This window comes from Streptopelia decaocto, assembly GCF_964273445.1.
Source record: "Streptopelia decaocto genome assembly, chromosome: 9".
Taxonomy (NCBI): Eukaryota; Metazoa; Chordata; class Aves; order Columbiformes; family Columbidae; genus Streptopelia; species Streptopelia decaocto.
The window spans coordinates 20,022,431-20,038,539 of NC_138664.1; the positions used below are offsets into that span (position 1 = coordinate 20,022,431).

The following is a 16,109-nucleotide window of genomic DNA, read 5'->3' on the forward strand; positions in this document are numbered from 1 at the left end:
GAGCTTCAAATTCTCTTTTACGAACTCTATTTGTGCGACCTCTGCAATCTCTCATCTTAGTGTAGAGGTACGGACAAGAATTGTACGTCTGTCAGCCAAAATACCAAATACAGTGCTGTGCTGTGGGAAGGGCATTGTATAATATCTGGGATGGGAAAGCATCGGTCCAGACTGGTGGATTCCCAACGAAAACTAAAGCAACTGAAGCTCACAAAAGGTTTCTGAGATTCAGAACAAATTACAAGCGTTCTGATTTTATCCTGGTTTTCCTTTTTATCATTTCTTGGTTTAGAATGTTTGGATGAACTCACCAACGCTTGCTACTTTTGCTGTATTTTACTTGAGGCTGAGTGCCGCAGGTCGCGTGGATGGGCTCTTTTTGTATTTACACTTCCAATACTCACAAACACGAGCACAAGCAGCAGTGCATTTAACTGCACAAACACCATTTCCCACTGCAGGATCGGAGGGCCCGAGTTCCTGCCGGTACCTACAACCCCTTTTCTTTCCTGTACCTGGACAGTGCGGCAAGAGCAGTTCCTGCTGAAGAACAAGAACTCAGGTCTAACTGGGATGGCTTCATTTCTACTGGGATGTTTTAAAACTTCATTTGCCTCGTGCACTTCCCAAGTCTGTAGTAATTATCATTGTAACTACAGCAAATTGAAATTCTTCTTTGCTGAAGTATTTTCTTTGTATTTGCGATTAACATGCTTCTTTATTATCTCCTGTCTGTGAACTGTGGTACATTATTCATTACTCCTCCGTAATTTGATGTAAATTCTTTTGCATGCAATCATCCCTGTGAATTTTGAAGTACGTTGTTTTTTAATCAGAATTTCTGACTAAACCATAAAGAAGAAAAGCCCCCAGCAATTATTCATCAGCATAATTTCAATACATGTTTTCCCTCCTCCAGAATTCTGGCAGACTCGACTTCATTCGTCTCGTCGGCCCTTGCGGAGCACGTACCATATTCAAACGTCGTTCCATGCGCCGTCATGCTCCAGGTGCTCGATCTCCGACCTTTGGTCACCATTACGGAGAATTCGTACAAGGTGTTTGGCTTTAACCCGGTCACTAAGTAGCTCAAAGTGGTGGCGTTTGCAGTCTGGAAGAAAAGCAACATGTCAGGAACTTCTGGACCGAAACCATCCATCCCCAGCTCCCACCAGCCTCGTCTCAGGTGTTTCAAACACTGCAGCATCACGGGCATTAATTCCGTACGGGTTTTGCTCTGTCATGCAAATACATTAATCAAGTGTTAATGTGCAGTTGTTTTATCCTAAACTAGAAATTCTTTCTGTAATCAGCAAGAGCATTTAATAGCAGTCAATTATACATTTCAAAAAGAAAGAGAGCACTACAAGGTGCAGAGCACACTTGTTATGTGGCAGGGTAAATCACTGTCTGCTTGGGGGGGTTAATTTACAGCATTTCATTAACTCCTCTGGCTGGGGAAAACAATGAAGCCCAGCTAACAATAACTGGCCTTCTCCAAATATCTGCCTTTCACGCTCCTGTTATAATTTTCTGTAAATATTTAACATACTTTAAAAAATCAACTGAAAGTACAGGTGCTGAGAGAGCTGAAGATAGTGAAGGTTTATTAACAGGTCCATATTTTGCAGCAAAAACTGGTTGTCTAGGATCACGCACTGAAACTACACATGGTTTATAGTGCGATTTGTAACAGCCGTTCGGGTAGAATTCTTGACCTTTGGGTTAAAATATCCGATAGTTGTTAGACATGAATTAGACATAAAGTATTTGAGACCTATGGGAAAAAAACCCCAACCAAACAACAAATATTCGTACGTTCCTTACCTTGACCTACAGTAATGCAAACACAGAATTAAAGAGCTGGTTGTTTCAGTATTTGGCAGGGCATGTAACAATCGCATACAACTGCTGCCTTCAGAAAACAGCTGTTGGCAGCCAATTCTTCTTCAAGGCAAGCATGGGTCTATAAATGCATGTTCCATGCACAGTCGATGAATAATACCGGCCAAATTCTGCACCCCTTTATTTCCCTAATATCAATAGCAGGTGTTTTGTTCCAGCAGGTGACATTCGGGAAGCCGTCAGCCAAGCGAGATTTGGATTTGTACAGAGTATTTTGCTTGTTCACAGGTGTCTTTTGCCAGGTAGACATGGCAGGGAATCCTCCTTTGTATTTTTCATCTATGCCTTGGAAACTTGGTATTTTGTTTCCCTGCGCATCATATTGAATGTAAATGACACATGAAAGGCTAAACTTTGACTTCTCCGCTTTGCTTTTTAACACTACTTACTGTTTTTTGAGATCACAACATGTCCCCTGATACTAAACCCCGCTCACCCGCTAGAAATAAACTTCATAAATATTACCCTGTCAAATTTGTTTTCCTTTTATACTCTCCTAAAAGATCCAGGGTAAGATTGAAGAGTTTAGGCTGCGATAAATCACAGGTAGCGAGCAGGACGACTCTGCTCCGCCAACAACGGCTCTTTGTTCTTGTCCAACAGGATTCATGATTAAACCAAGACAGAGAAGCGGGCTGTGAGTTCTTCAGACATCACGGGTCAAAAACGATTAGAGCAAATGTTCTCAAACTTAAGTCCTTTTGGGCAAATGCTTTTTATGATGAGTAATTTTGAACTATATTCCACCATTACGTATTATTTTTGGTCCACAATAAAACTCCTTGACCACTGGCACCAACAGCAATGGGAGTATTTCATTTACCACCATTTTTTGGAAAGCATTTAACTAATGTAACTGCAGTATTATATAAATCACTCCCGAGACGGCCTCTGCACATGACTCAGGAATGTGGGTTCATAAATAACTCGCCTTCAGAGGAAGAACACGGCTTTTCATTTCAATTAAAAAGAAAAAATCTGGTTTGTAATAAGATTGCTCGGCAAGAGCATAAAGGGAGCTCCAATTTAACAACCATTTCCTTTGAGCCTCATTTCAAATGTGAAATTTGCAGTCAGCAGTTTTGGGGCCTCCAGATAACTCTGAAAACTGAATAAAATCCAACCATCTGACTATAAGAATCCAAACCAATAAACCGAGCCCTGAATCTCCACATCAAAACGGAAGATGGAAATCAAGGCAGGCAGGGATATCACAAAGTTATCGTCAGCTATTGTGCACCCACTCGGTCCCAAAGGAAAGGTTCGTTATCAACTTTGCATGACCAGAAAAGGTTGTAAAACAAAAGTTGAAACCGGCAGGGTAAATATTTTCCCTGCGTGACTCACCCCACAAATTCAGAGGCCTCTGCTCGCTGGAGCGAAGCCATTAGTAACACAAACCTTGTTAATTAGTAACGCAAACCTTATTAATGCGTTCTGGCTCCTCGGAAGGCAGGCCCGTGCATATCTGTCAGACACGGCCAACGCGTCAGGGTCAAGCAGAAGGGCCACTGCCGTGTCTGTGGTTCCACAGCAGAAGGTACCCTGTTTCCCCAAAAATAAGACCTACCCTGAAAATAAGCCCTAGCATGTTTTTTCAGGATGCATTACTCCAAAAATAAGCCCTAGTTACAAATTAATAAAAAAAGTCAATTTAAATAGTGTCCAGGCAACTATACATGTAAAAAAGTAAGCATCTTTTGGAGCAAAAATTAATATAAGACCGTGTCTTACTTTTGGGGAAAGAAGGTAATTCTGAAGTGTTGGCCGTCCTTCCCGGAGCTGCTCACACACAACTCCCCGTCTCAGTCTCCTTCACACAGATACGCAAAACCAACCACTAAACTAAATCAAGAAGCGGCTTTGAAGGGATGACTTAACTGAGCGGGACTGATGTGAGCTCAGTCCGGGCAACTCAAATAAACGAGGGCACACTCTATACCCTTTTCTAGGTGCTTGTCTTTACTCTCAGCTTCCACTTAAGCCTGACTTAGACGTTAAATTTCGCACTGAAAAAAACGCAGCTGCGTTAGCGGTGTCGAAACTCCGGTACCTTGTACTTGGTATTAGCGGGAATATTGGTTTTCCAGCGCACGGTGTAGTAGCGAGCATCCGTGATCTTCTGGTTCTTGGGCAGGGAGTTGTCTGCCCAAGTGATGCGGATGGTGTCGTGGCTCAGGATGTAAGCCTGAACTCCCACCGGCGGCATCATGGGCGACGGATCTGGCACTGGAGTGTATGGAGCATTAATAACAAACAAATCAACCTCGGAAGTGTCTAGGGAATCGATGGGCAAAAAGTCGTGTATTATAATTAAAAGAGGGAGAAGGTGGCATTTTAATGTGAACAAAAAAGAAAACAAAAAAGGGGGAATGCAGGGTAGTACAATGAAATGAGAGGTGAGAAATGGAGAAAAAGAGAGAAAAGCCAGAGTTAATAGGTGACATAGGACTGGCTAATAAAATTATTCTTGCATCGTGTTCCCTTCTTAAGACAGTAAGACAACATACATATGCTGATATATACACATATATATATACCAAATTGTGTTTGTGTTCAGCACATTCAACCAACCCCAAGCATCCAGTAATTTTAACTTTGACTTTATTTCCCTCAGTGTCCCCGATTCCTCTTCCAGAAAACAGGGAGGGGGAAAAAGAGCTGGACTTGTCTGGATAGGTAAATAACACTTCGGCAAAGTTACAGGGAACTCCCACCACCTTTTAAAAAGCGTTCATGGCTCAAGTTCCAAGCACCATACAAATTGCCAAGAACTGAAGAAAATGCAATTCCAATGTCCTCTATAAAAGCTGTAAGAACTCCTGCTCTTTAGGAGACGGAACCAAACAGCACTGTTAACATCTACACAAAATACCTAACAGTCAGGGAGCACGGTGAGCCATAGCATTGCAACAGCCCACTTGCGAGCAAATGTCTCTGCTTAAAATCTTCTATTAATGTATTACAAGATGAAAAAAAAAGTCAAGAACTTGTTTAGCATAAGTGACTGCAGATTGAGACTTAGAAAAAGAAAACACAGACATTGTATTCAAAATCTCAGAGTAAAAGACCAAAAACCCCCTATGCTTGTCTGTTAAAAACCAACCAACCAACCAACAAATAGGGGCAATGCCTTTAGAACTGCACCCACACAATCTGTGCTACCGTAACGGTAACTTTTTGAGTGAGCTGAAAGGTAAGTGGTGTAATTTAAAAAATGAAACCAGTTTTTGGTGGTTAATAAGGGGATGAAACACGTGACCCTGAAGCAGTGAGGCCAATCGGTTAAAATAAAAACCAAGCCAACAGTTGAGTGTCGTCACATCCCAACTTCGGGCTGTGCGGGAGGGAAGCGCCGCCGCGGGCGTTACCTGAGTGGGGCCTGGTCACCGCGCTCTCGTACAGGGGGATCCCCTCCCCCACGTTGTTAAACGCCTTCAGAGTTATCACGTAGTGGGAGCTGGGGTCTGAAAGAGAAAAATTCAATAGATTTTTAGCACAAACCGTTTGTGAATCCTATTTTCTGCTTCTCCGTTTTCTCTTTGTTCGGTATTTTATTTTTAAGTGAAATACATGAACTAACTAGCCTAACATTAGTGTTTGATAACTCTCATAGAGCGGAAGCGCACGCTGACAGCAAATCTATCTCAAGTACAGTAAAAAAACAGCAGCAAGGAGAAACGTTTTAAAATCAACATTTTAAGTTGCTCTGCTATAGCATTATCAAGCCTCCAACTTTATGAAACTTCTCAATAGTTTGCAATACTAGCATTTATTTTGCTCTCAGGATGTTTTACCCACCACAGAGACTTCTGTGATTCTATATTTTTCTTTTCAAGTAGATGCCGCTGTACCTTGGTGATATTTTAGTTGCTTTTGTGGGAAGTTCTGGAGAATAAGGGAATGCTGCTCAGCAGGGGAGTTTTTGTCATAAGGGAAAGCATCACATCAAAATGCGCTCTGCTGCAAACCTGGTGAATTTAGGATTCTGGGTTTGGATTGTTGTTTTTAATTTAAATGTTTATTCCTCTGCCTCATTCTCTACCAGTAGAAAACTGAGTTTATTTGAAATATGTAATATCTGAATAAGGAAAGAAGACCCACGCTTGGGATTTTACTCATTTGGAGCGGCTCACCCAGGTTCTCGATGGTGTAGTATCTCTGCTTGTAATCCACCTTGATGGTCTGTGCGTGCGGGCTGCCGATGCCGTAGCCGATGGCGTAGCCCCGCACCACGATGTTCTGGTTCTCCGGCGGGGTCCAGCTCACCACGATGCTGGTGACCAGCGGCCGGACGTGCAGGGAGCTCGGCACTTCCGGAACACGAGTCTCTGCTCGGGAAAAATGAGGCTTTTATAGCATTTGTCTTAAATAAAGGGGATGATGTGAAGAGCTGCGAGGGCAAACGCAGCATTGCGGCTTTGAAATGAGTGCGCTGCAAAGCTTTAGGATACGAGAGAGAGCAAAAAACTCTAATAAGGAGAAGAAATTAACACATTTTCACACACTGATAGATTTTAATAGATCCTCATTAGAAGAGAGGACAGTCGTACTGAAGAAAAGTATCAGACCTGCTTCAAGGCCGAGTTTTTTGATGTTTGTGCATTTCTCTCTAATTCTTCAAAACACGCGTTGAATTTATCACGTCCCGCTCTCCACAAAGCGATCTACTTTTAGTTCCACTTACTTGTGGGCATTAGAATATTGAAAACACACTGATGATGAAGGAGAGGCTCCTGAGCTCGCTGTAGGATTAAAAAGAGCATTCCAAAGCTCTACGCATGGTCAGTAAAACTCAGGGGGTTTTGCTGCAAAGGTTGGTTGTGATTTGTCCTACACTTGTCGCTGTTTAAATCCTGGAGTCTCTTGCAGATAATTCCCCAAATGTCGAGGAGCTGACACATCCACAGCACACGCCCGAGGAATGCTCAGAGTCCACACCTCGCGCTCAGATCCTCCCACACAAGCAGCACAAATCTACTGATGACCCAGGGACGGAACGTGGATCCTTCACCACAGCAGGGTTTCCAAAATACGTCACTGAAATCCCCTCTGATTTTTACTGAAAGGATTTTTCTCCAACGTTGATTACAACTTAAAGAGTGATTTAAAAGCAAATCGTACCTACAAATGTCCACACCTTTGTTTTACCTTCTCAAAAATGAAATAAGCACATTCTCAGGTCGCTGGGCCTGCTGTGTGGTGACAGAGCGTAAATAATTCTGTGCTGAGTTTCTCACTCCAAAACAAGATTCTGCTTCCTGCGGGGATTTCACTTTAATGAAACAAGCTTCAGCTCGGTCAAAACATTCAATAAAGCACCACAAAAGGATTATTTGCATCGTAATAGGCCATCGGCCTGCAAGCCCAGGGAGTTTATGGTCTCCAGGTGACACAGCTGATCAATTAAAGTTCACAACTATTAAATACAGAAAAGCGACAGAATTGTGATATAAGAGATGGCATGTTTAACTGCACAGAAGTTCGTGCACTGGGGAGAACCTTGGTACGAACCTACGAACACTACGGACACTAAACTGCAGCACTCTGGCTCCCCTTTACATTGACAATGCTAAAAAAAACAGCCATGGAATATAAAGGAATTATGCCTTACGTGTCTATTGAACCTGAGAAATAAAGATTAACTGTAAATACATTTGCACGGTATTAAAATTATGCACACGAGCTTACTAAGGAAAGTAAAGCAACATGCGTCTTTCCTTCCAGTATGCACATACGCAAATATCTCATACGTGTATATAGAATGGTATGAATACCATGTTACATTGTCTTAACGGCGAATTTTTATTGCTTTATTAATAGTAAGGCATTTGCATAAAGAAATTTAGATTTCCTAGAGGACTGCAAATTTAAATAACTACAAACCTGAACTCTACTAGTAACATTGGGGTGCGCACTGCTCCTGATTAAGCGAGTGAAGCAAAAAGAGGACAAAATATTAAGTTGAGCATCATGTTTGCCTAAGACACCAATTGAAGCTCTTTCATTAAAACGGCACTTTCCTTCCATTTTCATCGCTCTTTGGCGGATTCTGGGACACACTCCCAAATCTTCTCCTTTTAAATCTGCAAGGATCAGGTGCCCCCTTGCAAATCATTCTAGTGTGATGAATACCAAACATCTGGATCACCTATCACAGGTCACAATTATTCACAGGACATTTTCTGCTTTGCTTGTTAACCTCTGCATTGGGAAAACAAGATGTTACCAAGGCTCTGGATATCACGTATGAATCTGCGGCTTTGGTGGAAAACACTTAATTTCTGATGGAAGATACGGTCTATACTAGTCTACCAGTACCGACAATAGAATCAATCTCCCTCTTCTCCTGTGGCAAATTACCAGTTACTGTGGGTTCAATGTTCTCTTTAGAAAAAAAGTCCAAGAAATTTAAGCAAACAAACAAAAAAAGGCAGGAAAAATATTTTAAGGACACATGAGAGCAATGAAACACAATGGTAAGATTGCAAAGGTCTGTGGGTGACAAGTAAATAATTCTGCTGGTTCTCTCCTACTGTGGCATCTCTCTCATATTTGACGAAGATAAAAATCGAGCCATTGTTATTATATGTCTTACGTTATTATTTAAATATTGTATCACTGACATTGTCCTTCATAACTGGATGTTCCTTAGCAGAGAAAAACATAGTGCCAGCACATACTGCTAGGAAGAGTAGAAGCGGGGTTGAATTTCAAGCCATTTAATTGTGTTAGTAAGAATTTTAGGTGAAAATAAAAATTAATCTCACTTAATAGAAAATAAAGCACATTGTATCATTAGAAGGCAGCAAAACAATGGAACGAAATCAGATTTAACAAAGGCAATCAAACATTCCTGTGCCCTGTCCACGAGTTGTGATGGTTTTGATACCACAACGACGGTCACATTTATGATCTTACCGTCCAGGTCACTCTCAAAGGTTTCTGCCGACACCCAGTCGGTGGCTGGGCCGGTCCCGTTGACGGTCAGCGCAGCGACGCGGAAGCTGTACTCTGTGCCTCGCTCAAGGCCTGCGACACAAACAGCACCAGACACCAAAGCGGGAATGTCAGCTGGGTTATGGGGTGTGAGAGCTTATAATCGACAGTCAAAGCAGTATGAAAATGCACTCAAAATCTGATATGCGGAATTTCTTAAACGGGCACTGCTGCTGGCTAAAATGTACTGTGGTTATAGGCACACATCAGCTACTGGGAGAAAACAAACTCACTGAGACACAGCTGGAGTTTCTGAGAACAAATCAAACATCTCCACAGAATCACAGAGTGTCAGGGATCAGAAGGGACCTGGGAAGCTCATCCAGTGCAATCCCCCCATGGAGCAGGAACACCCAGATGAGGTTACACAGGAAGGTGTCCAGGCGGGTTGCAATGTCTGCACAGAAGGAGACTCCACAGCCCCCCTGGGCAGCCTGGGCCAGGCTCTGCCACCCTCACCCCCAACAAGTTGCTTCTTATAGATAAGTGGAACCTCCTGCATTTGTTTGAACCCATTACCCCTTGTCCTGTCACTGGTTGTCACCAGAAGAGCCTGGCTCCATCCTCCTGACACTCCCCCTTTCCATCTTGATCCCCAGGAATGAGTCCCCCCTCAGTGTCCTCTTGTCCAGCTCCAGAGCCCCAGCTCCCTCAGCCTTTCCTCACACGGGAGATGCTCCACTCCCTGCAGCATCTTGGTGGCTGCACTGGACTCTCTCCAGCAGTTCCCTGTCCTGCTGGAACTGAGGGGCCACAACTGGACACAATATTCCAGGTGTGGTCTCCCCAGGGCAGAGCAGAGGGGCAGGAGAACCTCTCTGACCTACTGACCACCCCCTTCTAACCCACCCCAGGTACCATTGGCCTTCCTTGTTAAAAAGTGCATCTTCGTTTTCTAAAGCTGCACAATTTCTCCTCTTTCGACCAACTGTTCATTTACACAGGTTTAAAAAATGAATAATATGTGGTCTTGCTCCTGTTCTCATGTACTGTTTTTGCTATACAAAATTCTAGTGACGAGATATAATTTATACTGAGTAATGTACAGGGTTGGATTTTTTAAGTGTACAAAATAAAGAGGGGCTATATTATGTCCATGCCAGAAAGAAGAAGAAAGGTTGGTGTTAGTGGAACTAAATGGGATGATTTGTTTGTGCAGATGCTGGCGGTTAGAAGTTCACAGGACTCTGAGTTGGGCTTGTCGGTGAGCACCGACAAACAGAGCACACCTACATTGTATGATTCTATACATTATATCCTACATGCAAAGCGGCGACTCTGCCCAACAGCAGCCAGGCTGCAGTTCTCCTAATCCTCCTCTGGACTTTCAGCTCAATCCTGAGCTCACTGTGTGTGCCCATCTCCCTGCAACCCCTGCACACTTTATAAAGGTTTTGAAAGGTCTTGTCCAGTCCCCTTATAGCAGATCAATGACAAAATCAGGGCTAGAAAACAGGTCATGAGAGTTCGGTTACCACCAGCCAGCCCACGCTACACCTCGTAACCTACAATCACTAATTTTAAGTGTTTTCATTTTTTCTCCCAAGGCAAGAACCCACGTCTCTGAGCCTCAGCCCCATAAAAGCATCTAACCCCCGTTTTTGCTAACGAATGTGTGCAAATCCCAGCTCACCTTCAATGAGCTGGAAGAGCTGGGTGCCCCCGATGCTCTCGGTGACGTCGCTCTTGCGGGACACCTTCCGGTAGCGGATCTTGTAGCCGGTGATGTGCCCGCTGTGCGTCCCCGCGGGGGGCGGCTGCCAGTGCAGCATGATGCTCTGCGGAGGGAGAGCGTGTTACCAACCGCTCCAGGGCTGCTGCTTCACGAAACGCGAGACAAACCCGGGCATTTTCATAGAGGAAAACATACGCTGTCTGTACAAAGTACAATTGCTGTGCCCGAGCAGCAGCCCAGGTCATACCTGTGCCTACAGAAGGGCACATCAAAGCTCTTCAATCCTATGAGACCTTCGGATTCCCATGTCACAAATGGCCCCTTGGGTTTCCCTCTCATTTTCTTCAGGTTACCTTAAGATACGGTTTATTTGAGGACCTATCTATACAAACTGGTGTTGCCTCTACAAGGTACAAATGACCTGAACCGTAGCTTATGTGCAGGAAGTTATTCCTTTTTAATCATACTGGCAGCAGAAAAAGGTATTTGGAAAAGAGTTTAGAAAAGGCTTTTTCAAAAATCTCCCATCATAACCAGTAAAGTCATAATGACTAAGTATATAATTTTCTCTTGTAACGTGCCCAGGACACTATAAATACAGGTGTGTATGCACACACACCATAAACAGTAATTAATCACCAGGAATGCATTCAAGCTCTGGAGCTTCAGGCTGCTGAGCCTGATTAAGCCCCTTTCATAATCAGCCTCCATGCTCTGGTACATCGTCACTGTCTTCACCGCGTTGTGACACACGATCCACAACGGCGCTGGAGCTTCTAATGCTCCAAACCCCGCGCCAGACACCGTCCTGTCGGGACACTCATGCACAAGGAGCTGAAAAGCAGCACGGTGGAAAAGAAACCCAAAGCAGCCCTGAACTGTGGTTGTTCTGAGATCCACCAACCTCTTCTGTTCCTGCTACCAAGGGGGAGTTCTTACCTTGGAATTCCGCACCTCCAGCGTCAGGTTCTGCGGCGGAGCGCTGGGGACTAGAAATATTAAAGGAATTACAACTCCAGAATTGCCATACACTGTATGAAATACTGCATTTCCACACACAACCACTCTCTGCCGTCATTCACTATGAAAGCACAAACCATTCTGGTTGGAGACACTCTGGAAAGTAAGTACAAGATGCTACCAGAGGTACTTCATGCCATACAGTATGAGCTGAAGAGGTTTACGGATTTTCAACACAAAGAACAAACTCACTTTTAATTCAGCTCTTTACTTATCACAGGTATCTGAATTAAACACACCCTCTATTTAAACATATTTCCCACAAACTCTTAAGAAAAAAAGATCACATTCAATTCTTTTCAAAATCAAATCTTTATTTTACACGCTGGATTCTGGGAACCCAGATGTAAAATTCTAGCTGTGGGTTTGATCAGCGTCATTCTCCGTGACACGAAAACCTCCGAGTCAACACATCCCTGTGTTACTGAAGAGCATCGCAAAGACAGTTTCTGCCTTTCACCCTCCACTCTTTGCTGGGTCTTTACTACTTTTGTGCTGTTTGTTGTGTGTGTACCTTCAGAACAACCTAAAAATAACTCACAGGTTTCACAGGGAATGATTAATAATTAATGCATATATTGCAAGCTTGGAAAGGGCAAAACAATCAGAAGAAATCCCTATGAGCATCGCATAAACCTTGGTTCAAATTTTAACACCTGAAGAGCTAATCCTAGACAAACCACTGTAACATGCTCAGATTAGGAGCGAGCAGCTCCATAAAAATGCAGCAGCTTGTTAAACAGAAGCTAGAAGAAGCTCAGAATGAAAACCCTGTAGGGAACATGGAACTGGGTTACAGGCCCCACAACAGGAAAACACAAGAAGAAAATGTGCATCTCTCATCCAGAAAGATTTGAGAGACTGAAGGGGAGAAGAGCATGTTTAAAGGTTTTAAACCGGTTAGAAGAAAGACAACAGAAAGCTGTAGATAATAAAATTCACTGGGTTAAACTACAAAAGTTGGGCCAAAATAAATTTAATGAAAACTTGAAAATGACATTACAACTAATCCTAAATTCTTCTTAAATCAGGAGCTGGAAGCTCTTCAGAGAAATTGTAGAGAAGTAAGGCCATACAAGCAACCTCTTTGCCTTTATACTGAGTGGAAGTGATAACAGGGGTTTCTATGCCGCCCTTCACAAGGAACTTACAGGATCTCTCAAACTGAAATGCCAATAGAAAGGCTGATGGAAGCGCCAGACACAACGAACAGGGTTAGATGTTATTCAGCCAGGATTTCTCCAGCAACTTGGGAACAGAACCAGCTGCACGACTCACAGCGGGCTGGAACCTCCCACAGGTTATTTCTGTGCAAGGAGATGGGAAATTCAATGCCAGTATTGAAAAATGTTAAGTTTGAAGTCCAGAAGTCAGTTGGAAACTGGTATTAGGCAAATAAACTATAATAAAGTATGCAACTCATAGATACGTGGAGGAATAATACATATTTTTCACTTTTTAAAGGCAAATCCTGCGTCGTAAACCTGCTGGAGAGCTCTGAAGAAATGAAGCGATAAGGGGAAGCCCTTGCCTGAGAAAAGAAGTGGTTGAAAGAGAGGAAAGAGAAGGTGGGAAGGAAGGTGGTGGGAGATGAACAAGGTGACAAATGTCAGTACAGATGAGATCTGAAGAGCTGCAGAAACACCTCGGGATATTTTGCGCCTGGATGTTCAAGTGACAGAGAAATTCACGGGAGATAAAGTTACACGCATGGGAAAAATGATCCTGTCTCTATATGCAAAATGATGGCTCTGAGCTCACCACTTCCACCCCAAAAATGTTGCCTCTGTGCCCAGAATGAGCCAAAAAAGTTGGTCAGATGCTACTAATTACACACTTGCATCTTGGATGCAATTTTGGTCCCCTCTACCTGCATGCAGGAGAAAAGAAACCGCAAACAAAGTTCAGAAAAGGGCACTGGAGGTTGGAACAGGAACAGCCAAGTATTCCTGTGACTTCTGAGTCTGGAAAAGGGATGAAAGAGGAAGAATACAGCAAAGTGCAACAAACATCTACCAAATGAGGAGTGGGGCAGAGGGCTGGTGCACACTCAGCGTTCACTGAGTATTCACAGTACAGCGGTGGGGAACAAACGACACCAACCTACGGCAGGTTCTGAGCAGACACCACCAGGTGATTTTTCACAGAAAACTGATGTGCAGAACCTTTGTCCACTTGATGTTGTGGATGAGAAAAGCTGACATGGGTTAAAGATGATGCTGACAGGGTTTCGTGGGTGAGAAACTGCATTAGCAAATACAGAGAAGCCACGACACAGTCAAGAAGTGCCAGAGGAACAAACTTCTGGACACAGAATCTGGGACAATGCTCCTCTGTGCTGCTTGTGGACACTGCTGGAGAGAGGATTCCAGGCTCTGGTCTGGCTGTTCTTATATATAAACCAACTTCTCAAGAAAAAAATAAAAATTAATTCTCATCATTCTACAGTTGTTCATACATCTATATTTGCTCACATCGCCTCTTTATTTGCCTTATAGTTACCACGTTGTGATTTCATTGTTATATGCAATTGATTTAATAGTATGTGTGCTGGAGTCCAGAGATGACCATATGACCACAATTAAAATAAAAACACTCCAAGTCTGCTCATACGTAAAAATATTACAGAATCTAAAAAATAATTTCTAGTTGTTGCCTTCAATATAATTGTGTTTCTGTCCACTCTTAATAGTTTGTAGACTCAATAACCCATGAAATAAACGACTGATGGCAAAATGAAGGACACCGTTGTTTCCTAATCAGAATCAGGTACAGTAATTTTCCTTCCCCTCATCTGGAAAGCCCCGGGGGAACTTTCAGCACACGTGGCCATACACAACAGCGACATTATTAATAAAACAGGGCACACAAAACCCATAGAAGTCTTTCTGGTTAAAAATTCGCTTAAAGGAAATTACTGCATAATTCTTGCAAAAAAAACCCCAACAAATTGGAATAAAGCAGCTTACCATCCGACAGCGTTCGTACAACAACATCTTGAGTTGAGACTCCGGGCCCGTGCTTGTTGTAAGCGACCACTCGGAAACTATATTCCGTGAACTTCTTTAAGCCGTTGATGGTGTAGGAGAGTCCGCCCACATCAACGTCCTGCGCACAAACACACGCACGTGCAAGTCAAGGTCAGAGTTAAGTGAGCTTAAAATAGTGGGAGGCAGAAGTAGGAAAGGTAATTTTATCTGAGGAATACAACATTCCTGTTTAAAAACTGCTGTCAACAAGTACTGTAAATGCTAACAGAAATATTCTTCCCTTAGCTTTTTTTAAAGCTGGAGTCATATTCCTATGCCATCGGATAGGACTAATGGCTGGGGTTTATCCTTTCAAAGCCATGATTATTCTTAAGCACCAACCTATACTTGCACGGACCATACTGCATCCTTCCAGTCGGACCATAAGAACATTTAATCGATTACACACTCACCACTATCAAAATATCAATCAAAGAACTCAAGAAGCAAGAGCAGTTCAGATTGAGGATGATGCTGAAATCAGTAATTCGCCTGCTTTACTAAACTAAAACTGGCCAGTGTATAAAATCTGTGCAAGCATTGTGATGCTACCCAAAGCAGAACCGTTAAAGGATGATACAGCCATTATTTGAGTGATACAATGAACACACCCAAATGTTTCTTGATGCTGACAAATAACTAAATAAGCCACCACATAAAATGTTGCTTTAATTCCAAGACCTATACATTTCATGATGGATTTTTGATTTTCAGTATTTCTGTATTTCAGGCTAAACGACTCAGTCTATCAGAAAAAATGAGCACTTCACAAGGTGTTTCTGGAAATATAAGGTAAACACATAATGAAAGAAAACCGGCTGCCCCTGGCGTCGTTTCTCATGCAGGAAGAGGAGGTTCCGTACCTGTTCCGTGTCCTGTCCCTTCTCCATGTAGTAGAGCTTGTAGTTCTGGATCTCCCCGTTCCCGGACAGCGGCGTCTCCCAGCTGACGGTGACCGAGGTGGGGGAGCCCGCGTACGCGCGGATGTTGGGGGCCGGACCGGGGAGCTGAACTGAAATGGAAGCACGACACACTGCTAGAACATCATTATTTTAGTAACAACTTCACTATTAGCCGACTCCACTTAAAAGATGGTTGTTTTCCCACATACCACCATTTGGCTGGATTCATTAGTGGGGGTGTAAAGGTGGGACCAAGCTTCCAAAGGAGATCCTGCTCAGATTCATTTTGTCCTGAATGATACTAACAAATCATACATTCTGCATTTTCTTCAAGTTTCCTTTTTCCTTTTTAACCTCTTCCAGTTAATGACAATTTAGAATTATTCCTTTTAAAACAAATGCAGAGAATTTAACAAGGAACATCATCTCAGTTCTTCTTACGGGAATAACTCACAGAAGCATATCAATATGGTAACGTGGAAAATAAATCTGAAACTATGGCTTGGAGAGCAACTTGAAAGATTATCACCTTGTTCTGGGAAAGGTCACAAATGGGGAAAACAGCAATAAAACCTCAAT

General features: G+C 43.0%; 1 protein-coding gene across 6 annotated transcripts in view; it reads right to left on the reverse strand.

The window, feature by feature from the left end:
• Nucleotides 1-16,109, reverse strand: part of NEO1 (neogenin 1) — a 159,476-nt gene that overhangs the window by 14,885 nt on the left and 128,482 nt on the right. For 4 of the 6 annotated variants that reach the window (XM_082061229.1, XM_082061228.1, XM_082061225.1 and 1 more), the window contains exons 10-18: nt 15,492-15,640; nt 14,569-14,707; nt 11,519-11,568; nt 10,538-10,682; nt 8,827-8,937; nt 6,042-6,236; nt 5,277-5,372; nt 3,959-4,182; nt 973-1,111 (exon numbers count right to left, since the gene is read on the reverse strand). In XM_082061229.1, coding sequence (XP_081917355.1) covers nt 973-1,111; nt 3,959-4,182; nt 5,277-5,372; nt 6,042-6,236; nt 8,827-8,937; nt 10,538-10,682; nt 11,519-11,568; nt 14,569-14,707; nt 15,492-15,640 — 1,248 coding nt within the window. The remainder of the gene's footprint in view (nt 1-972; nt 1,112-3,958; nt 4,183-5,276; nt 5,373-6,041; nt 6,237-8,826; nt 8,938-10,537; nt 10,683-11,518; nt 11,569-14,568; nt 14,708-15,491; nt 15,641-16,109) is intronic. The other 2 variants (XM_082061227.1, XM_082061226.1) reach the window with 1 other exon arrangement.